Raw genomic sequence first — 24897 nt, forward strand, 5'->3', positions numbered from 1 at the left:
GGACTCGTGACGGGAAATGGGAATGGCACCCAAGGAAGCATGAGTCTTCGCAGTTCCCTGAACACCAGGGAGGTTCCTATCAGACAGGCCGGAGCGCATTCACTGAAGGCACAAACAAGTGTAAGTCTTCACAGAGCTGGGGTGTTGGGGGGGGTGGTCTCCGAAGGACCTCCCCTACCAGAGCTACTCACTAGCCTCTCCGGCAGACGAGGGGACAGACGGAGTTTCTTCTTGCTCTCCCTGAATGTGTGTTCCAGGAGCTCATGGATTCCAGTGGAGGAGAGCTGGGATAGAAGAGAGGATCCCTTACCTAGAAGACAAGCGAGACTGAGCCAGCAAAGGTTTGGCTGTGGGACTTGGGGGCCAATCTATGGCTAATGGTGTAAAGATATATGCTTGGGGTTATATGGGAAGGATTGGAGGTTTTACGTGTGAGCCAAAACAAAGCACGGTTGTGGGCTGTTTTGAATATATGACCTTCCCCAAACACCCACAGTTCTTAGAAAACTAGTATGGTTAATCTATTTTTATAGAACACTCCCATTATTTCCCATCCTCTGAAAGATAAGGAGGAAAATTATAGTCAAATCCAAAAACTAGCAATCTCTACATGCCAAATTAATGTCAGGTTTATGTTCTTCAAAGAGTCATATTGATACAAAGAAATGTTTTATTAGCAGATGCTATTTCAGATAGTTTACCAAAGCTGTGGTAACAGAGGCCAAATATCCTAAAAGTATTGACCAAAATGTTACATCTAAGTAAAAATGGACATAGAACGCACAGGTATAGTCTGTGGTAGTCTGCATAGTCTGCAGATAGGAGGTGATACAATCCTTCACAGATAAGTTTTGCTTCAAACTCAAGGCAAAAGTACTCTCGTTAGAAAAGTGTGGATAGGATTGAGCGCAGTGGTTCCCACTCTGGATTACACATTAGAATATATTGGAGAAGCTTTTAGAGACACAGACTCTTGGACCCTACTCTAGGTCTCGACCTAAATCTAAATGTCCAGAGCTGACAGCCAAGCACTTATGTTTTTTCAATGGTTTCCTCAAAACTCCAATGCGCAACAAGCATGACGGACACCTGTTTAAAGATATTGTGATGAAACAAGAGAAATCCAGGTGACCAAGGCTATTTTCGTCCTGCAGGGAGCATTTATACATGTCCAGAAAGGTGACAACAGGTAGGGCCAAAGTCATCTATCCTTTGTTTTTAGCCTAACTCTGAAATCCAAAAGAATGATTGGATGAGAGATGAGATTTCTGTGGTTCTGGCTTTTCCCCCACAGCTCAAGTGCACTTGGTAGAAAGTGATTCCTGATCATGATTTTGCTTTTTGAGATTACCTGACTGGATCAGTGCCAGAAAAAGAAAAGTCTGCTATGATTTTTTCAAATGTAGATTTAGTCACCTTCCCTGGACTTGCAAAATGAAGCAGGAAGAGTCAACTGCACTTATGTATTTTTGTGCAGTAGATGCCAAAAGTTGGGCTTTCTAGCCACATGGTGTGGAAAGAAGGTGGAAATGACGCAGAGAAATGAATTGCTTTTAGTCTGATGGAAAAATTTGTTTTGAAATGGCATAAACTTGGTTTGAAATGTTAGGAAGATTTTAGAGTGGTCTTAAAAAGCAATTTCCTAGTTTCCTGTTCACTCACTTAGCAGTCAGCTAATGTTGATAATAATAATAATAATAATAATAATGAATGGGCACTGAAAGTAAGCATCGTCACATGAAAGTACATACATGCAAAAAAATGGTTTTGAGAAAATCTTCCTCAGAAGGAAATGGAAAAAGACCCTGAGGATATTCTGTAATCATAAATGGTGGAGAAAGAGTCTTTCATAATTAAATATTGCTAAGGTAATGCTGTTCTAGGAGGAGGAAAACCAGTGACCACTGACTCTAGGCAGGTGTCCGGCCATGCATTCCCTTATATCAAAAGCCTATCAGGTCCAAAAGATTCCTGGGACCATAGCTCCTTCAAGAGCAGCAGCCCCATGCTTCCCATTCTCTCTCCTTCCCTCCCAGAGTCCCTGAGCCCAGGGACCCATATACAAACAAATACATGAGCTTAGAGTCCATGCCTCTTGAACCCACGAAAGACACACTTTCCCGTCACCCTCTGGGGCTGCTGTATCCTTTTTCATACATCCTTGATCCACTGGGCTCACCATTTCTGCGTAGTCATTTCCTGCGCAGACCTTACCTCTCCTTCAAAGTCCTGGAGAGACCTCATTCTTCCACAAGACCTCATGCCCCATCTCCCTTCTTTGCCCTGGCATCACCTTTTCATCTATGTTTGTGTGTATGAGCATGTCTCCAATTACAGTGGCACTTCTGTTACTGTCTGCTCCCACCAAACTGAATTTATGAGTGACAGAGTCTCAGCCTCCTTGATTTTTATACCTCCATCAAAACTTTGTACATATTAGCAGTTCACTGAGTGCTTCCTAAGTAAAAATCATGGTTTTTTGCCCTGGATCATATGGGAAGGAGTTTCAGATACGACAGAAAAACCTTCTTTCACCTCCCCTTTCAAGAAAATGTGGTCTCTCCCTTCCTCACTGGCAACAGTTCTGGGAGACCCAGAACTCTGTCCTGAGTCAAGATGTCACTCTGGTCCATCTTGCTCTTTAGAGCCCATGGTCTTTTACCTTGCTCCTAGCTGTTGGAGATGCCTTGTTCGAATTCTGTAGGGAGGGTGGAGTGAATTGTGACATTAGGATTATTATTAATTATTATGATTACTTTGAGGTCATTTCAGAGATGACCAATAGGACAAATCAGAGAATCCTTCATGGAAGACTTGAGCATGGGCTTTAAAGAGATGGAGAAGAGAGGGGAGGTTGCTGTGCCCTGGGTGTGGTGACATGGGCAAAGGCTCAGAGACACCTAGAAAGTGCTGACTCTGACTGCAGCAGTCACGATAGTAATCATCTCAGGCAGGGCCAGAGCAGCCACTGGAAAGGCATCAAACTCTAAATTTAAGATTAGTGCACCTCATTTATTTTTTAGACATATATTCTCCCTTTATTTTAAAAAAATCAGCAATAATTCTACTCCCCAAGAGTAATCTTTGTTCATATTTTTATTCCTTACCTTCTGGACAGAAGAGGTAAGAATAATGACTTAGGCTATGACCTTGGCTAAGCCAGCCTCAAGGCTTTAGTGCTTAGTCTGTGGAAATGGGTTAATAACAGGGTAGACCACCTATGATCCTGTGAGGATTAAATGACACGATGTATGTGAAATACCCAACACTGAGCCCCACATATACAAAGTAAACAAGAAAACATGTTTATTAATAAGACTATCAATTTTTTTGTTCAATTTTTGAACAAATGAAGTTGTGATTAAATTTTTTTTTAAGGACTGGCTGGCTCAGTGGGTGATCACAGGTCAAGTGTGGGGCAGCGTCATTCAGAGGCTGCATTCAGAGTGCCTCAGAGCTTGTTGGCAGGCAGGCATGCACAGATCAGGGCGCTCAGAAAATGTTAGCTTATTCTTGGCTCAGTGCCCAGCTGTAACCGAGTGAGGGGAGAGGAGGGACTCACCATGTCCTGCTTGGCCCACTGGCTCAGTGCTCATCCAGACACCGCACTGTCTTTCCTGCTCCAGTGGATTCTGATCCCAGCTTTGTGGGAAATCAGGATGAGGCAGGAAAAAGGGAATCCTGAGGCAACTGATAGCATTGATACCGGAATACGGAAAGCACTAGGAAATCTGGGTTGTTGTCCCAACTCCGCCTTTTTCTAGCTGAAGTCCTTGAATAAGATCCATTATCCACCTGGGTCATAGATTCTTTATTGGTGGAGATAGTTGTAGTCTAGGAAGACTATATGATGTGAAATAAGCCTGATTGTGTGACACCTCTGTGTCAGCTTCTTAAAATTATCACATTCCCTTGGGGGAAAATAACATTAGCAGCAAAATTAATATAACGTTTCTAAAGTTGTATGCATTGTTCAAAGCACTCATTTCTTTCTGATGACCACCTCATAGTACTATTATTATGCCCATTTTATGGATGAGAAGATCGAGAACATAGAAGTTACATAAACTTCCCAATGTCCCACAAATAGTAACGTGCACAGTGGTGATTTAAGCCCAGATCCAGAATCCAAGAACTTAGCCATTACACTCTGTTGCCACTATACATTTTGATTTCTTAGCCAGTGGAAAGTAGCTTGTTATATTGGGTTAGAGATATGATAAGTGTAAAAATGTGTAAAAAAAATGTAGAGGACACAAATATTAGATGCAATCATACAACGCATTTTGAAAGGTCTGAAACACAAGCATAGGTTACATGATCATGAAACATTTCACTGAGACCCCAATTTTACCTAAAGACAACATTTCATGCTGTACATGGTGCCAAACACTGGGGACACAGATTTATGGGCAGAAGAAAGTTGTTTCTGCCCTCACAGAACTGACAGTCTAGTGGCGCACACACATATTAAATAAACACACAAATAAATATAATTATAAACTGTGACAAGGGTCAGGAAAGGCCAGGATTCTTTGGGAGATCATCTTAAAGGCTCCTAATTTAGAAAGGCAAGATCAAGGAAGGCCTCTCTGAGGAAGTGACAATTACGTGGTGGCCTAAAACGAGCTACACTATTTTTGTCAGAATTTGCTATTTGGAAGTAGCAATTGAGGACCAAATCACAATGTGATGTGTGGACAAAAGATGAATTCCTTCAATGTCAGGAGCTGGGCAGAAGCAACGGATTTTCTGAGTACCCTTTGCTTCCCTGGAATAAACTGATGGGCTGCATTATATTGGTTGGCATTTACATAATATTCACAGGGCTCTTGCCTTAGAACCTTGTCCAAAACCCATTTCTACCTGTCAGAATTTGCAAATTTTTTCTTTAGAAACTTAGCAAAGAAAAAGGAGGGTTATTGTTCATGAGAAACATATTTGGCTCTAAAATAATTAATGTTTAAGAAGATTAACAGCCATAGAATTTCCTCATGAAAAGAAGTCTCATATAGGTGCTTCTGCTTTTAAAAGGTGTTTAGCCAAGGCCAGAAAGTGCCCCAGAGGGAGCATTAAGCATACCCAGTGAGTATGCATTTGCATATTCTTCAGGATTCCAGACCCAGAGTATACTTAAGGCCTCTCAAGCTAGAACATAGAGATTCATATTGTGAAACATATGAGCTCATAAAGATGAAGATACAGATATATCATAAACATAAAGATGCTCTACAAATAACTTCCTCCAGGAAGCCTTCACTGAGCTTCTCTTGCCTATTTTGGTCCCTCCCTTCTTTAAAACTTTGAGGCATTTGTCTATCTTTTTAAAACCCCATGGCCAGAACCACCCATTGGAGCCCTTATTTATTTTTCTAATTATTTCCTTTTCTTCTTTTTGGAGAAAGAGAGAGCATGCACAGACATGCATGGGCATGGTGGAGGGGCAATGAGAGCCGGAGAGAGAATCTCAAGCAGGCTTCATGCCCAGCACAGAGCCCAACACGGGGCTCAATCTCATCTCATCTCATGACCCTGAGATGATGATCTGAGCTGAAATCAAGAGTTGGACATTTAAACGACTGCCTCTCTCATAAAGGCACCTCTCTCAAGGTTTCTTTTCTCCCTGAGAAGACTCAAAGGCCTCCAAAATAAGAAATTTGGTTTCTTGTCAAAATGAAAGGATCTCAATATATTGCTAGACAAATCCCCTCCTTGTACAGATGAACAAACGGAAGTCCAGAGATGGAAAATACCCAAAGACAAAATATGGTTTATTACAGGCTGATGGCTACGACTCCAGTCTTGTGACTTCTGCCCAATGCTCTTCTTTCTACACCACACCATCTTCCACAACATCTAGTAGTGCTAAATTCACAGTAATCCCTCAACAATTACTGAGAATGAAAGAATTTCTGACTATTTGACAAAATGAGGGAGAGCTAAGCGTTCCTGACTCACCCCGCAACCTCTGGCAGCTCAACTGGACACTTCCAGGATGTGGCAGTTTGAAAAGAGAAGCCTCTGAAACTTATAGGCATATATTTGAATGTAGCTAAGAGAACACAGTTCTGTTGCTTCTCCTTCCCTAGGCAGTCAAGAATCAAAATAAAGATGAAGGACAATTCTCTTATCCCTCTAGGAGTTGCAACGAGAAGGCAACTGAAGGGACCAATCCTGTGAGGGAGAAATACTTGTGCCAGGTCATGATCAAACCCAGTCCTGCTGCTAGAAAGTTAATCTGTCTTCTTGAAAACTACCTAGTCCTTCATCAAACAAAATCTTAGTTTCCTCACAAGATCAGAATCAGAACAAATCAAAGCCATAGCATTACTTCCATGTTCATAAGGTACCAGATCTCACAAAGGAAGCGTCCGAGCACTTCCTCGTCTTCCTGTATGTAACTGCTTCTCAAATACAAACAAACAAAACATATTCAACATGAGAAAGCAAATCAATAGAAGGACCAAAAGTGAACCCAGGTCTCCTCATTCTCCAGTCATAGTTCCTTCCATTGCATCACAAGGACTCCCTCTCAGTACATTCACTGAATTCTCCTTCAGTCATCTTCTCCCCCATTTCAGTTTTCTTGCACCCATGGACAGCTCCAGGATTTTTTTTCCTACACCAGAGAAGCTGAGTCACTAGAGGACAATGAGAAAAATCTCTTTCCTCTAAGGTCAAATCAGGTACATGGACAACAGAAACATTAGACTGAACAATCATAGATCATATTCATGATGCTCCTCTAAAATAGTTTGTCTCTGAGAGCCACCACCATTCATTCACCTATTCCTTTACTCAACAAATATTTATCAAACACTTACGTGTGTCATAAAGGAAAGTAAAGGCTTCTGTGCAAATGAATAAAAAGCAAACTAGTCTAGGCCAGAGGGTCAGGAAAGACTGCTCTGAGAAAGTGATATTTAAAATAAACTGAAGGAAAAATAGAAGACAATCAGGGGAAAAGGATAGAAAAGGCATTAATGAGAGGAAAAAATGCATGTGTGAAGCTACCAAAGCAGAAAGGAATATGGTAAATTTGAGAAACTGAAAGAGAACCAGGGTAACTACTGGGGAAAAAGCCAGGGAAAGGGAGATATAGATGGAGGAGATGGGCATGGACCAGATCCTGCCAAGACTTATGTGCCACAGGAATGAATTTAGACATTGTCTGAAGGGCTTGGGAAGCCATTGAAAAATATAATCAGAGGAATGATATGAGATTTACATTTTTAAAAGATTGTGTTGGTTGGTATGTGTATAGAGAAAACAGAATGTACAGAGAGACTTGTTAATGAACAAGCACAGAAGCCAGATAAGAGATGGCTGAGGCTTGGTGTTTGAGGCACATGTGAACAGTGAGGGAGAGGGAGAGTCTATGGGTTTATGATGGCAGTAGCCATAAAGGTGCTTGATGGTGCCATTTAACAAAAGACGGAACTGGAAAGAAGCTAGTTTAGATGAAGGAAATTAAAAAAACAACAACAACAGGCAAGTAGTCAGGTCTGGCGCAGAAGAGAGGTTTGAGTGGAAGTTAAACCCATGGGAAAGGATTAGATTTCCATGAGAGGGGATGTAGAAGAGAGTTAGGACAGAACCCAAAGAAGCTCAGTATTTAGCATGCATATAGAAAAGAAGCCTTTGATAATGTCTTAGATGTGACAAAGAGAGAGGATTTCAAGAAAAATGGAAGGGTCAACTGTGTCAAATCCTGCTAAGAAGTCAAGTAAGTAGAAATCTAAAAGTTTGTATGGATTTGGCACCCCAGAGGTCATTTACAACTTAGTAAAAACTTTTATGAAAGGGACTGGAAGAGACATACTAGAGTGTGTTGAGGTGTAATGACATGTAGTAAAGAATGCATCTGTCATGAATGTCCTTTGTGATATTATGTCATCTAGCTAATTCTAATGCTAGGAATTTCCAGGATCCCTAAAAATATTAAGCAATTATAAAATTCACTGTCCAAATTCTACTGTCCACCAGGATTTTGCAATGGCAAAAAATTGTCTATGTGGTGATTTCCATATTCTTGTTAAATCAAGCTTGCACTTTATCCTTACAATATCATTGGATTATTTAAATATGCTTGGGCATAGTTAAGACACAGTTTTAAAAATTAAAAGAAACTCACTTGCCAGACACCCTTCTTTTAAAAAAAAAAGATTTTATTTATTTATTTGACAGAGAGAGATCACAAGTAGGCAGAGAAGCAGGCAGAGAGAGAAGGGGAAGAAGGCTTCCCGCTGAGCAGAGAGCCTGACATGGGACTCGATCCCAGGACCCTGAGATCATGGCCTGAGCTGAAGGCAGAGGCTCTAACCCACTGAGCCACCCAGGTGCCCCACCAGACACCCTTCTGCAAGAATTCTGAAGGTTTGTTAGTGATATATTCTGATAGGGTCCTTTTGAATAGAACAGGAATTCTGTTAGAGAAGAGAATTAAGAATGGTGGAAAGAAATAGATTTTATATGTTTTACATCAAAAATTATATCCACATCATAAATCCCCTTCAAATTCTTGAGTCTACTGTAATTTGTATTACCCCATTAAATAAACACTTTTATTTAGGGTAGCAGAACCATATTCAAAATATTCACACATTAAAGTTGGGAGATAGAGAAATAAAGTGGCAACATTATGAGTTCTTTACACCGCTTAATTGTAAATGATCCAACATGTTTATTTCATTTATATGCTGAGAGCTAGTGGTGTCGAATTGAAAGAGGCTAAGTGGCTATTGGCCATTAAATGGCATGTGTAATGGGAAATATTAAAGTCTATATTGTGCATTTGTACAGCACTTAGCTTACAAAATGCTTTCACATACATTATTTGATTCTCCCAACAACAGTGTCAAATTAGCAGAGCAGATGTTATCATCACCAGTTTACAAATCATAGAAATGAGAGAGATAATTCAGAACTAAAGTTTTCTGTTTCCAAGTCCAGTGTTGTTGTGACAAAACCACACCACCTCTCTGGGTTTCTTGAATAATTATAGCTTGAAGTCTCTAAAGCTGACTCAACCCACCATCCTGAGTTTCTAAGTCCGCAACACTCCCAGGAACTTATGATGTGATAAGAAACTTATTTTCTTCCTTAGTGATGAAAGTATTTTTCCTCCTTCCAATCTCATTTTCAGTGGCGTGGGGGAAATGGTAGGGAGGTAAAGACCATTCACAAAATAATATTTTCCTCCTCTCAAACTTCATTTGGATATCAATTTTGTTAAGTAGAGATGTTATTACTTAAATGCCTTTTGGGCACTTTCTTCCTGAAACTCCCAGCTTTCTTTCTTCCTTTAATTATTCCTTTCTTCTATTTTAACCCCCACAAAAACTCACTTATTCTCAGCATTTTCAGCATTTCAGCCTGGCACACTGATTCAGCATTATAAACATATCAGTTATTCACCACACCTCACAGAAAACCATTCCCACTAAGCTCTTACCCATCCCCAGAGTTCTTCTTCAGAACCATGGACAGCTCAAACCACAGTAGATAGGCTTGCTCTTTCAGGACCATGGATAGTACATGTCCTCCCTCCCCACCCGCCCCCACAACGCCACCACCCCCGCCCAAAATACTCCATCCCTGGACAACAGATTAGCTAGCTATTATCTCTGAATTATTTGGAGGTAAATTACATTCAGCAAGGATTTCCATAACTCCATTCTTTTAGAACCAGGGGCAACTCAGGACTATTCAACTTCAAAGATGACTTAGTGATATTTTCCTGGGCCACAGATAGCTGAGGCTCAATTTTTGACTACTGGACAGGATCACAGATAATGTGGTCTCACTTTCTTCACTGAAAAAAGCTTTTTACACTTTCCCAGTGGCGTAGTTACTTCAAATTCTATCTCTTCCCTGGCCAACTTGCTCCCCTGTCCAGTGCCCTGTTGCTCCAATTAGGTGCCTAATGATTAAAATTTTCAGGGAAATGGGTAGCTTAGATAGGCAAATGTCAGCATCACTGATGATCTAAAATTCTGACATCTCAGGGAAATTTCTAAGTCTTGGCTACTCTGGCCACATCTTCCCAAAAACAGGACATTTAATTCCATGCTCCCATTAGCTTAGAGAGTCCAGCGACAACACCAATGCCAAAGCTAAGTTGTTTGCTCATTCCATGAGCTAGAGAGCCTAACTACACTCTGAGCACCATGTGTGACAACACATGCAACACAGTTTCACTCAAATGTGTCAGTAGAGTGGTTACTATTTCTCACCACCAATTCATCTTTCTCTCAATCTAGTGGTATGAAAGGTCCAACTATATTCTCAGTCTTAGTGACATCCTGACAAAATGCTTGATGTTCCATCAGGCAGCCAAGTCATGGCAACAGAACATGGAGCAGTTCATTTTCCTGTTACTGTTCTTTGGGTAATGTAATTAGTTTATTCAACTTTGCAGTTATTCCCATACTCCAATCTGTCTCTTTCAACAACTCAAACGATCTAGTCACATCCTCTCCACTCCATGGTACTTATTCACACTCTCCCTGACTAAAAACCATTCCCACTATTAGAACAAAGCTCAACAGTTTTTAAAACTTGCCTTCCTACTATTTCTATGACACCAAGATTTCCCTGTTTTTCTTCCTTTTGGGGTATAGCATCTCTATAATGTTCAGTGCTTCTCTGCCCCCACAGCCCTCCAGGTTCCCATCTTAATTTTTCTCCTTTCACCTTAGAGATCAAACTTTATTCAAATCAGGGTGGGTTTCCTAAAACCTTTCCTAAAATCTTAAACCTTAAGTTGTTATTGAACAGACAACCTTTCATCTTTTTTCCCTGCAACATGGGAAATGGTTAGTTTCTACCCACTCTGGTCTCACAGTTTAAGTACTTGTGTTTGTTTTCCCCAAACCCAATTCTGCTTGCAGATAAAAGTTTAGCAATATTCTGTAAGTATCTGATACCCATTCAGGATACCTTGAGTTTATTCACTCTGTAATCCACAAATGTTTGTTATCATATAGTATGTGCTGAGCATTGCTCTGACTGTTAAGGATTCAACAGTTAAACAAACAGAAAAATCCAAACTTTCATGAAAGCAAAAGTACTAGTTTAGGAAGATAGTAAATAAATAAAGGTTAATTAGTTAAAAGTGCTTTGAGGAAAAGTGAAGAGAGGTAAAAGGGTAGAGATTGGCCAAAGGCCTTCATTTTGAATGGTCAGGTGAGGCTTCCCTAACAGGTGATATTCAAATGAGCCCTGTGGTTATAAATGGGAAGAGAATAGTATGCAGAAAGAATAACAAGTTCAAACACCTTGAGGCAAGAGTGTACTTGTTGTGTCCAATAAACATCTAGGTGGTCTATGGGCCTGGGTTTCAGTGAGTAAGGAAGAGAATGATATGTGTTGAGCTCAGAGATGAAGTTTACAGCAATACACTTCAAAGGATCATTCCTGTTGCTTCTAGAAGTGTAAGCTGCAAAGACTTGAAACAATCCTAGCAGTGAGACATTTTGAAAAGACGGATTAGTGACACAAGCAGGACGTGACAATGGTTTGGTCCATGGAGGTAGCAGCAGTTCAGTGACAGTAGTTTAGACCATAACAGGAGCAGTAGAGGAGATGGTAGTGATTTGGGCCATAGGCGTAGCAGTGGATAAGGGTTGGACCAGGGGAGTAGCAGTGGAGGTAGGTGGTAGTGGTTTGAACTATGTAGGTGGTGGCAGATGATAGTGATTTGGGCTATAGAAGTAGCATTGAAAATTGGTCACAGTGGTTGGACCAGGGCAGTAGCCAAGGAGGTAGATGATAGTGGTTTGAGCTATGCAGGTAGCAGTAGCTGTGATAAGAAGTAGACAGCTGAACTTCCAATGCAAGTTGATTCAAGTTTTCTGGTCATCTAAATCTGAGATTAGGGAGAGAGAAAATGAAGTAATGGATAATTCTAAAGTTTCAAGACTCAGGGTTTGAGCCCTTGGAAGGATGAAGTCTCAATTTATTGAAATGGTCATGACAAAAGGAAAAACATATTTATTTAGGGTAAGGATGTCAGTAGTTAGGCTTTATACATCTATCAGGCATCTTTGTGAAGGATAATCAATGGTTAGCTAAATATAACAATTTGGAATGTAAGTGAAAGGTCTTGGCTAGAGATATAAATTTAGATTTATGTTTCAAATGTGACTCCAGACTTCCAATGATGTCATCATAATTTCAATATTTTCTGGAAAGTCTCTCTCTAGGAAGCTGGCCTAAGTTGGCTGAGACCCAGAGATACATTTAAGCTCCCAAAAGTCTATAGTTTTTTTCATTGCTGTATCCGAGGAGTTGAAAACATAAGGGAGGAAGACTTGTGGGAGAAAGAGACACAAAGAGGACCCCCTAAGCCTCCATTTTAAAAAATGGTTATGTAATTTACTGATATAGGGAACAAGGAGGCAGAAAAGTTGGGGTGGAGAGAGGATAGAGAGATCATGGAGGACAATGACTTTGAGGTGTCTGTGGAGTATCCAAAGAGCTATATGTCAAAGACATTGGATTAGTGGGTCCAGAGCTCAGAAGAAAGGTTCCAGATTTAGGACTCACATGCAAGAAAATGATCATTTTTGTTGTATGTAAATGGATGAGAACAACCATAAGATGCATGAGAATATCCAATCCTACATGGGATAGGGGCTGATATATTCACCTACTAATCAGGTCCTGGAAAAATTATAATTATCTGTTTGCTTACATCATAACTGCCTTACAGAGGCAAAAAGCTACATTAGTGGGGAAAATTCCCTATCAATTTCTTAACAGCATCAATGAACAATATAACACAAAGAGGCTGTTCTGAGACCCCTTGAAACTTCGTCAAATCTGAATGCATTCAGATCAATCCGTACCTTTCAAGTCCCAGAGCCCTTCGATGATACCGCAGTCAGTAGGATTCCAGAACTGCTTCAGCAAGTGGGACCCATCCCAGAAATGAGAGCACTGGGTATGGAGTCAAAAAACTCAGAGATGATCTTGTTTAGTTCAATAATCTCTTTATAACCTATAGTAACCACTGATTATTAATTCTCTTATATGTAAGAAAATGCCTTCTACCTACTCTATAGGATTTCTGTGGGGATTAAAAGAGATCATTGTGGGTGTGACTGGGTGGCTCATTCAGTTAAGCATCCGACTCGATTTTAGCTCAGGTCAAGATCTTGGGGTCATGAGATGCAGCCCCATTTTGCTGAAGATTCTCTCTCCCCCCATCCTTCTGCCTCTCCCCCCAGCATGCATTTGCTCACACTCTCTCTTTCTCTCCCTAAAAAGGGAGAGAGATAATTGTGCCCACTCTTGTTGTCACTGTGGATTGATAATTTAAGTAAGTCTTCTCATGATGCTCAGCCATCTTTGTGAGCTCCTCAGACTTGCTGCAAGACCATAGAAACATTTGTTCCACGAATAACAACAGAGGCTGGAAGAAAAAACCGTTTGTCCTGCTAAGATGTTCTAATTATCAATTCTAATAGGTGTGTGGGGGGGGAGGGTTCCCACTCCACCAAGGTGCAATTTTCCAGACACAAGTTGGGTGTTCAATAGTTCAATTAGCATCAGGTCCCACAGGTTAAGGGCTCAGTTTTACAAGACTGACCCTTGCCCACATATACAAAACTTCAGATGCCAATTGCAAGCCAGATTTTTCCCTGTGCTTCTGAACAATTTAGAAATCTCTAAACTAGAGGTTTCCGTGACCTCCTCCTTGGGTTTGATTAATTTGCTAGGATGGCTCACAGAACTTAGAGAAACATTTTACTTACTAGATTGCAGGTCTTTTATAAAAAGATATAACTCGGGGACAGCGAGATGGAAGAGATGCATAGGGCAGAATATGGGGAAAGGAGTGCAGAATTTTCATATCCTCTCTGAGGTGATCTCTCTCCCCAATCTCTATGTATTCAACAACACAGAAGCTCTCCAAATTCTGTCCTTTTGTATTCTTATGAAGGCTTTATGACATAGGCATGATTGATTAAACCATTGACTGTTGGTTATTGAATTCAACTTCCAGCCTCTTTCCTCTCCCTGGAGGTCAGAGGTGAGATGGGGAACCTAAACTTTCAATCTTCTAATAGTTGGTTCTGCTGACAATCAGTCCCCATCCTTAGGTGACTTTCAAAATGTACCTCAATATCATACAAAACACATCACTTAGGAAATTCCAAGGGTTTTAAGAGCTCTGTGCCAGAAATGGGGACAAAGTCTAAACATACATTTCTTATTATAAATCACAATATCACACCTGCCCTGTCCACTGTCATTTCAAGGAAACCTTCTTTTGCACCCTTATTTACATCCACCTCCATTTAGCAATCCTGAGTCAGCTGGCCTTCCTATATTACAAATCTTGATTAAAGACCAACCAGTTATGGGGCGCCTGGGTGACTCAGTAGGTTAAGCCACTGCCTTCGGCTCAGGTCATGATCTCAGGGTCCTGGGATCAAGTCCCGCATCGGGCTCTCTGCTCAGCGGGGAGCCTGCTTCCCCCTATCTCTCTCTCTGCCTGCCTCTCTCTGTCTACTTGTGATCTTTCTCTGTCAAATAAATAAATAAATAAATAAATAAGACCAACAAGTTATTTCCATCACAAGTGAAATGACAAATGTGAAACTCCTGTTATCTATTCAATCACCTTCGGTCCTTCTTAGAAACCGCCTACTACCAGAGCTCAGAAATCTAAGTTAAGACGCCTGTCTTTATGGTCCATCCAGAGGAGATCCAGTAGGTCCTTTTGTAGCCCAGCAATCCCAGATACAGAGCAAATACCTACAGAAACTTAATCCTCAGAAACAACCAAATTTCACTCTTTGTTCCAATTCCCTGAGTATAAGCTCCCTGAGGTTTCTGGCCAGATTGCCCTCATTCTGATTGCAGAAGGGAGGAGGTCCCAAAGTCTGCCCCACCAAAACCTCTGAGGGGTAGGTTTCTTAGGATGGTCACTCAACACGAGTGACCACGTGATGCCAGGTCTCTTCTCTAATCCAACCAACACTGGCTTCTGACTTCCCTTTAGAATCCAGGAAGACTTTCCTCCAGATTCTAGAGCTGTGGGAGCAGGCCGCCAGATCCTACTTTGATTTTATAACCCTAATCTTCATTCCATCTCACATCCACAGTTGCAGTAACTTCCGCTGCCTCTCAAAGATAGAACACTTCAACAGTTCAGCTATGAGCCTGTAAAATGCAGCTTCCTAGATCTCACCTTAGACCTATTGATTGAGAATCTTTGTAGGTAGAGGTCCAGCTATCTGTATCTTAACTCACACCCCCAGTGAAAATGACGCAGTTGGTGTAGCACCACATTGTACACTGGCATTTGAAGATCTCTGCACTAGAGTAGGTGGGAAAACTACATTATCCACAGATCCAGTGTTGACTGCAGAGAACTAAGAGGATGGATGCCTGTTGCAGGGCTTCAGATGTAGCTTTCCTAGAGTAAGTCAGGAGAATGCCACATAGATAATGCTCTATCTTTCTGTGATAGCAAGCCATCCTATTTGCTTCTAGGCTAGTGCTAGGGGTGATAAACTTTCTGAGAATATTGTAGCTCATAGAAAACCTAGTCATAAACCATAAGAGACTCTTAATCTCAGGAAACGAAACATACTGAAGGTTGCTGGGGGGTGTGGGGTAGGGATAGGGGGACTGGGTGATGGACGTTGGGGAGGGTATGTGCTATGATGAGTGCTGTGGATTGTGTAAGACTGATGATTCACAGACCTGTACCTCTGGGGCTAATAATACATTATATGTTAATTTAAAAAAAAAAAAAGAAGAAGGGAAATCTAGTCATTGGAGTGCCTTCCAGGCTTTTTATGGACCATGGTGAACCCAGAGTCCCAAAGACCGAGTCTGGCAGTATTAGAGACCATGAATTAGATCAGGATTTTATAAACTTATGAATAATTTTTAAATCATCGTGGTGTGTTTTAAGTCATCAATACACTGTCAGGAAATGTGGGTGCACTTAGATTAAAATACACAGCAAAAATGGGCTCATGAATCAATCATTTGAAGAAAGAATCAAAATCTTACTCATATGAGTTTTTTAAAGAAAAACTTTACATTAGAAGAAAAAAACAACTAAATAGGAAAATTAAATAATGTACTTTATTAAGAACAAAAAATACAAATATGCTGCCAAGCTTAGAGCATTAGGCACACAGCACACTCTTGGCTGGCAGGTGCAGCCATGTGCTCAAGGTAATGGGCCTCCTCCTCTCTCTTTTCATGTCCAGGAATGGCTGTCACTTCTTAAAAGCATATCATTGCATAATAAAAGAACAACAAAAAATGTTAATGTCTTCCATTCTTTTTAACAAATGCTTTTCAATGGGGAAAATTTTACTAGCATTTTTGCCACAGACCACATGAACCAGTATTTGATGAATGCAAGTGAGAACCTGTTGCTCAGTGGTCATAGAATTGAGAAGAGAGGGCAGAGTGGCTAAATCTGGTGGTGGTGGTGGTGGTGGTGGTGGTGGTGGTGGTGGTGAAGGAGCAACGGATGAAGGAGCTATGTCTTAGAAGCTCATGGAGAACATAGCTAAACCCTGAGGTGCCTGGAGGAGGATTGAATAAACACCCTTCCCAGAGAATGCCACAGGGACAGTGAGACTCTGGGGAAAGCTCTGGGGAGAGCTCAGTGTGAGTTAAGGAAGGAACTGAGTTGGGGCAGGGGGTTGCTGTTCCAGCAAGGAAGTGTGAGTTAAGGAAAGAAATGGAGGGAGAGGGCCAATGGGCAAGCTGTTACCTCTCTGTTGTGATGTCCACTCTCATAAGAGTATAATTCTTCCTGAAGAAGAATGAGAAGATGGCATTCCCCTTTGGGTCCCTGGAAACTACCAATTTCCGTCGATTCACTCCGGAGTCACTGGTGGAGATTGAAAAGCGAATTGCTGCCACACAGGCAGCAAAGAAAGCCAAAGATAAGCACAGGGAGAAGGACCAAGAAGAGAAGCCTCGGCCCCAGCTAGACTTGAAAGCTTGCAACCAGCTGCCCAAGTTCTATGGTGAGCTCCCAGCAGAGCTGATTGGGGAGCCCCTGGAGGATCTGGACCCTTTCTACAGCACACACCGGGTAAGGGTGATTGGCTGGGAAGGCTGTTCTGAGCTCTGGCAGAGGAAGCCTCTGTTCCACTCAGCCTAGGGCGTTCTCCTGACCTGGGTGATGTGGCTGTGAGCTAGACTCAGTTAATGACAAATGTATCCAACTCCATCTTTGGTACTGTCTTCATATTTTTATATTTATGGTGGAGACTAATTAAACTCAAATCCTCAAAAGCAACAACAGCTGCTATGAAATTTTAAGAGGAAGTTGGCTGTTCACTTGGATGACCACTGTCCTAGGATCTCCCATGATGTTGGCTGTCTTTGCAAAAGGGGGCAGGGATCCTGAGTCTTGGGGTGGGGGTAGAGTAGACAAGGGGATCAGAAATCAGAATGATTTAATGAGTGGTCCTCAAAGTTTGATCTCAAAATCCCTAGCATTCCTTAAACCCTTTTAGTGGGTGAAGGAGGTCTTCTATACTCTCTCTGTCTCACACACACAGTATAAGCAAAAAGGCATAAATAGTAACAAAAACTCTTTGGGGTCCTCAATAATTTTTTTTTAACTTTATTTTTTCAGTGCTCCAAGATTCATTGTTTATGCACCACACCCAGTGCTCCATGCAATATGTGCCCTCCTTAATACCCACCACCAGGCTCACCCATCCTCCCATCTCTACCCCTCTAAAACCCTCAGTTTGTTTCTCAGAGTCCATGGTCTCTCATGGTTTGTCTCCTCCTCCAATTTCCCCCAACAATCTTCTTTCTCTTCTCCTTCATCCAATGTCCTCCGTGTTATTCCTTATACTCCACAAGTAAGTGAAACCATCTGATAATTGACCCTCTCTGCTGGACTTATATCACTCAGCATAATCTCCTCCAGTCCCAGTCCACGTTGATACAAAAGTTGCATATTCATCCTTTCTGACAGAGGCATAATATTCCATAGAGTATAAAAGTCTTCTGAAGTCATAACATTTGAGAACCACTAGTTTAAATGAAAGCTGCTTCATGACAATTTCCCTATTTGTATTGTGTCTTAGATGTTCCACACAGCAACCTCCCGCCCCCAAAATGATGTGTGCATGTTTGGGAGTTGGGAAGGACAGGAATCAGCCATCTCAAATATGGTTTATAGAGAAAATAAAAAGACACTAAAATGTCTTTCTCCCTCCTCTCACAGGCCAAGAACCCTCACCTTCCTAGATGCTCAGAGGCAAGGAGTAGCGAGGGCTTTACAGGGGAGACCTAGGAGGCAGAGAGCAGAGGGAGCATCCCCACACCAGGGTTGATCCGCTAATCAGAAGAGGAATTTAATGCAGCCAGAACCATATCCTCCAGTTGCCAGAATCCTGGCCCTGGGGCTGAAGCATCCCACCAGCCCCAGATCAGACTCCTGCCCACTGGGCACTCTCAGTGGGCTCATCTTGATGCACAGTCAGTCACTGACAGGGCCTGAGGTCTTGCTAGGAGGGTGAGAATGTGGCCCTCAGTCCTTGATCCCCACTACCTCTGCCCCTCCACTTGGCTCTCCACTAATGGATGCATGGTTCCCAGACCTCGTCTTGCTCATAAGCCTGAAATGATACCATTTGTACTCCAAACCATGATTGTGTGAGGATGCATACTTCTCACTTCAGGTCCACCTTCTGCTTTGTTTTGTTGTAGACGTTTATGGTGCTCAACAAAGGGAGGACCATCTCACGGTTTAGTGCCACTCGGGCCCTGTGGTTATTCAGTCCTTTCAACCTGATCAGAAGAACAGCCATCAAAGTGTCTGTCCACTCATATCCTTTGCACTGTTGCTTCTTCCACATGATTCCTTTAAAATCAGGCTTTGCCACTGTGTTCAGCACCTTCTTTCGAGGTTAGCAATATGGGTGTCCTCTAATTGAATCCTGAAACAACGAAAACATTGCATTGAGAGAAAAATGTCTGTGGCTTTAATATGTCCAACATCTGAAAGCTGTCCCAAGAAAGAGGAGGTGCTCGTGCAAGCCACAGGTGGGTTTAGACTAGTATGGACACACCTGGGCATGTACCACCTAAAAAAATGCCCTACTTATGAATGAGCTTTGCTGATATACAGGGCACATTGTTACCATGTGAGACGGGCTCATCTCACAATATGATAACCAATGAGAGGTCACCGAAGCTTCTTTGGCTTTTGAAATAGGCATGGGTTGTTACTCTGTGCCCTAGCCATGATGAGGACTGGCTGTTCATTGGGCAAAAGAGCAGCACCTGCCAGAGGACAAAGAGGACAGACGACAATGGGCAGAGCTTAGATTGTCTCAGTGGGACCACACTGGTCACAGACACTGCCAATATCCCAAGTTACCCCCAAACTACTAGCAGGCTACTAAGTTCAGTAGTCCAAAAAAAATGTTAATAGTTCAAGGTTCATGCCATTGGGGAATATAGTAATGATTAGAGAAAAATCGGTCAAATGTCTGTATTATAATAACAGTTTTAGGTACCTTCAGAATCTGACTCCAGTTTTTGTTTTGTTTTGTTTTGTTTTTCAAGGCAAGCCAAACTAGGACAAAAAAGAGACTTTGGCTTCGTTTCCAAGGATCTTCCCTGGTGACTGTCCAAATTGGAAGTTCCTAATGACAAATTCAGCCCTGGCTTCCAGGAGGTTGATTTGCAAGAACAGCCTTGCCTCAGCTGCCTGACAGATGGTAGCCAGCCTCTTCTGGGGAGGCTCCAGTAAAAGGAGCTCTCTCCCCCCACTCTGGGGCAGCTTGCTGGATTGCTGGACAGCATTCAGTGAGCTGATAGCTCTGGCAAAGAGTCATTTCAAAAATGAAACTGCACTGCTCCATGTAGTTGCACTACATTTTCCTTTTACGTGTTTTATCTTTATGACCAAGCAGTGGGAGTTATATTTTCTTAATTCAATCTTGAATTTTCTGATCCTATAGAAGGATATTTAGTGGTAATAATAGGCTACCATTTGCTAAATACCTCCTAAGTGTCATCACTGTCATAGGTACAGAAACCTTTGAAGAAGAGATTTGCATCCCCATCTTACAGATGATGAAACTGTTACTCAAAGGAATTAAATAAATTGTCCAAGGTCACAGAGTCAGTTAAGAGGCCCAGCCTGTACCCTGCTTAGAACAGTATCAGCAATAAGGAAGTAAGCAGTTAAGGGAAATGAACTGAGGTAATTTATTCTCTCAGTATGTCATCTCTACTTGGGTTTTTTTAAAAAAATATATCCAGTTACATAAAAATCACCAATAAAGAAAAACAGCAAATATACAAACTCCTCTCCACACATCCTGGTTCAGTTACATCTTAATTATCTGTAAGAAACAGCTAATTAGAAATGAAATCCCTTTAAAGAATCAAGTGACCAGTGAATATTCTTTTCATCTTGAGATTTGATGAATCATAATTGCTGGATGGAGTCATAGCTGGACAGAAAAGCTCTTAGGTGTCTCCTTCTCACAAAGCCTATATTTATATATTTAAATCTTATGAACTTGGTAGCTCCACTCCAAAAGATATTCTTCAAGGTATTAGAATTCTCAGTGTCCTATTACTAATATTTCACCAAAATTATAATTCTAATCAAATTTGCTATGAATGTTTCCACAAGTAATAGTGTAGGTAATATATTACCTTTAAAGGTTTGTGAAGTTGAAGATATTATTTTAATTTAATCCTTGGGTTAACATTTTCCCCCCATGTGAACACATTTCTTAATTTAATTGCAAGTCAACAGGAAAATGCGGTTTAATTAGCAGAATTTCCCTTTTCAAAATAGATGTGTTCCTAAGTAACTGTAAAACAGGGCACATTAAAGACATTTACAGAAAACTAAAATAGATTTAAATACTTCTGCTCAAACCGAAATTATGAAAGATGAGTGGTTCACTCTCTCTGTAGATCAAGCTTATCTTCAGGCTTTGTTTTTCTTTAGGATGTAATGGTTAGGAACCCAAGCTGGTCCTGAGAAAAATGTCCTGTGGGGGAAATTTTTCTTTGGGTTTTCTCCACCAACATTTCTTCCCATCAGGTTACCCCTTTCTACTCACCTTCTTCAGTGTCACCTTCCCCTTGTGGTAATCCCGTGGTTCAACCTTGAATATTCTCATCTCTGGTTAGAAAGAGTTCTCCATCCCAACCTAATTCTATCTGGAATTTTCTCCTTGAAGCAGCATTTTACATCCCTGTGCCTGCCTCCACCATTTCTAGCCAGGGGCCCATTTTCTCAGTGCGACTGATCTCAGCTAAGTGGGGAAAACCATCCAACTCAACTAATTCCCATGACAGCTGGTAACCCTCCCTTTAGCTCTAACTTCCTAGAAGTAGTCTCTTTGTCTTTTAGGAAAAAAGAGACACTTCCTGGACAAAATTTCAGGCTACATTGTATCATAAAGTGAAGGTGTCAGGGAAGAAAGACATTTTAGAGAAAGGATTCTTGTTTTCTTCCATCTTGCTGAGGGTTCTGTTATCAATCTGAGGTCACATCTCAGCACCATATATCTAACTAACTTGTACGGCCTTGGAAAAATTATTTAAGTTTTCCAGCCTGTTTTACAAAGTATAGATATGATATTTACATACAAGTTCAGTTGTATTAGAAATAATGTGAATGAAGTAACCAGCCCGGCATAGGCACTCAGTAAATGTTAGCAGCTGTTATGTGACAAGTTCGAAAAGCTGATCCTAGCTAAAAGCTATGAATTTAATCATTCAGCATCAAGGTGATTATAGGTGACATCAGAGAAGCATGGCAACTCTCAGCTTTTCCTTAACACAGTCTGCTCAGGTGGTTCAGTCTATTTATTACCGTCACTATTTTGGTCAATTGTGTGGGCATGACCCAAACTGAGCTTCCAGAAAGAATCGAGTAAGTAGATTTGCTGTCACTGTCATACCTGGGCCTCCTCTTTCTGTCCTTCTCTTCCTTCACTTGGCAGCTTTTTTCTTTTATTTTTCCTGCCGGTCTCATTTGAGCATTGCATGCTTTGGGGTGGTTAGATATTTCCTCTTCTGTGGACTTTGGTGCATAAAGACACATGTGGTTTTCAACTGTGGAGAACTATCAGTTGTTGGTTCTCAACCTCGGAATCCCCTGGGGAGATTTTAAAAACATTAATGCCTGGATCTCCGTCTCAGAGAGTCTGATTTCATGGGTCTGGGGTGGTCTGGGCAAATGAGCTTCCCCAGTTACTTGCTGCATTCGCCTGCTAGGTGCACACATGAACCAAGTTTAAGGATGGCCTACTCTGAGAGGCAGGCGCAAAACTGAGACAGAAAGAAGAACAAATGGTTCTGGAACATATTCAGAAAACTACCCATGAATAAAGCTGTTTATGTTATCATGGCTCATATACTTCAAAGTGACCTTAATATTCCTGAGAGTATTCTCTTTCCCTGGGTTAGCAGATGGAACCTCTGCAGTTTGGGAGCATAGGAACTTTCCATAAACTCCTGCACCAACACGTCCAGGAGGGGTGCCCCCAGCTCAGCGTAAGACTGACATACATTTGCCTCAATAATAGGAACTCTGTAGAAATTTCTTTTTTGAACTTCTAAATTTTTAAAAAAAATTTTTGCTGGTCATAACATTAATACATGCCACAATAGAAAATACACTTGACCCTTGAGCAACATAAGTTTAAACTGTGTGGATCCACTTTTACATGAATTTTATAAAAATAAGTATACTACAGTACTATCAATGTATTTTCTCTTCCTTAGGATTTTCTTAGTAACATTTTCTTTTTCTAGCTTATTTTACTGTAAGAAGACAGTATATAAGACATATAACCTACAAAATATGTGCTAATTGACTGTTGATGTTATTGAATGGCTTCCTGTCAACAGTATGCTGTTAATAGTTAAGTTTTGGGGGAGGCAAAACTTATATGTGGGTTTTTACTGTATGGGAGGTGTCAGTACCTTTAACCTCTAAGTTTTCCAAGGGTCCACCATATGTTGTATTTCTATTAATAGATTAAAGAAGGCTAATCAGGTGTCACCTTAACTGATGCTAACAAATCATTTGATAAAGTTTAATATCTGCTTATAATTAGAAATACCAAGAAAAGAAGGAATAGAAGGGAATTGTTGCACTCTGATAAAGGGTAATTACTTTGAAGGAAGTAACAAACAGCATGCTTAATTGTGAAACATGGCCAGCTTTCCCTTTGAAATCAGAAACAAAAAGAAAGAAAGGGAAGATGTCAGTTTCATCAGTCCTATTTAACTTCGTAAATGAGAGCCCAGCCAGCATAGTAAGGGAAGGAAAAGAAAAAAATATATATAAGAATAAGAAAAGTAGCAAAGATGCCATGATCTACAGATAATACAACTGCATGATACAACAGCCAATATAATCTAGAGATAAACTATTAAAGTTAACAAGACGGTATAGAAAGGTAGCTGGGTTAGTTACATATTTATATACTAGCAACAAACAGAAAATAGCCAGGTTTTTAAAAATATCAGTTACACTGCTGTTTTAAAATATCAAGTATCTAGAAAGAGGATTATCAAAGTATGAATAAGATCTCTACAAAGAAAATTATGAAAAATATTGAGTAATATTACAGAAAACCCAATAAATGGAGAGATGTATTACATTCCTGGATTTAAAGTCACAATATTTTAAGACTTCCCAAAATAGCTAATAAATTTAATATGAGCCCAGTCAAAATCCCAATAGGCTTTTCTTTTTTTGTATTACTCAGCAACCTGACTCAAAGATTTATATAAAATTGCAAAGAGCAAATTATAACCAAGATACTTCTGAGGAAGAAATACAAGGTGGAAAAAGAGAACTGGCCCTCAGGATGTTAGAATGTATTGTAAAGCTCTAATCATTGAAAATGTGTGTGACTAGGATTGGATTAGTCAGACTAGTGGGACAGAATTGTTGGCTCATCAACAGGCCAGTGCACATACAGACATTGAATTTGTGCTGATGGTGGCACAGTGGAACAGTGGGGAAAAGGCAGTTCTCAATAAATGATGCTGAAGAATTAGGAATCTTAACAGAAAAATTACTTTGCTCATCACAGCAAGTGTCCTCCTTAATGCCCATAACCCATTAAGCCCTTCTCCCCATGCACCTTCCCTCCAGCAACCCTCAGTTTGTTTCCTAGAGTTCAGCATCTCTTATGGTTTGCCTCCCTCTCATTTTTTATCTTATTTTATTTTTCCTTCCCTTCCTCCTTGTTCATCTGTTTTGTTTCTTAAATTCCACATATGAATGAAACCATATAGTATTTGTCTTCCTGTGACTGACTTATTGCTTAGCATAATACCCTCTAGTTCCAGCCACATCATTTCAAATGGCAAAATTTCTTTCTTTTTGATGGCTGAGTAATATTCCAGTGTGTGTGTGTGTGTGTGTGTGTGTGTGTGTGTGTTGTGTGTATACACACACACATATACATATATATCGTCTTCTTTATCCATTCATCTGTCACTGGACATCTGGGCTCTTTTCATATTTTGGCTATTGTGGACAGTGCTGTTATAAACATTAGGGTGCCTGTGCCTGTTTGTATCACTATTTTTGTATCTTTTGGATAAATACCTAGTAATGCAATTGTTGGGTCATAAGGTAGCTTTATTTACAACTTTTTTGAGGAAACTCTATGCTGTTTTCCACAGTGGCTACACCAGTTTGCATTCCCACAAACAGTGTAAGAAGGTTTGTCCTTTCTCTGCATCCTCACCAACATCTGTTGTTTCCTGAGTTGTTCCTTTTAGCCCTTCTGACCAGTGTGAGGCAGTATCTTATTGTGATTTTGATTTGTATTTCCCTGATGCAAGTGATGTTGAACATTTTTGTGTGTGTGTGTTAGTCATTTTTATGTC

At 40.8% G+C, this 24897-nt stretch overlaps 1 protein-coding gene across 1 annotated transcript; it reads left to right on the forward strand.

The window, feature by feature from the left end:
• The first annotated feature begins 208 nt into the window (after positions 1-208).
• Positions 209-18921, forward strand: LOC116589206 (sodium channel protein type 10 subunit alpha-like). The gene is made up of 3 exons (XM_032341208.1): positions 209-341; positions 16802-17080; positions 18718-18921. The coding sequence occupies exons 2-3, from the start codon at positions 16814-16816 to the stop codon at positions 18919-18921; spliced, it is 471 nt and encodes a 156-aa protein (XP_032197099.1). The 5' UTR covers positions 209-341; positions 16802-16813.
• Positions 18922-24897: the final 5976 nt, after the last annotated feature.

Source organism: Mustela erminea, chromosome 1 (genome assembly GCF_009829155.1).
Source record: "Mustela erminea isolate mMusErm1 chromosome 1, mMusErm1.Pri, whole genome shotgun sequence".
NCBI classification, from domain to species: Eukaryota; Metazoa; Chordata; class Mammalia; order Carnivora; family Mustelidae; genus Mustela; species Mustela erminea.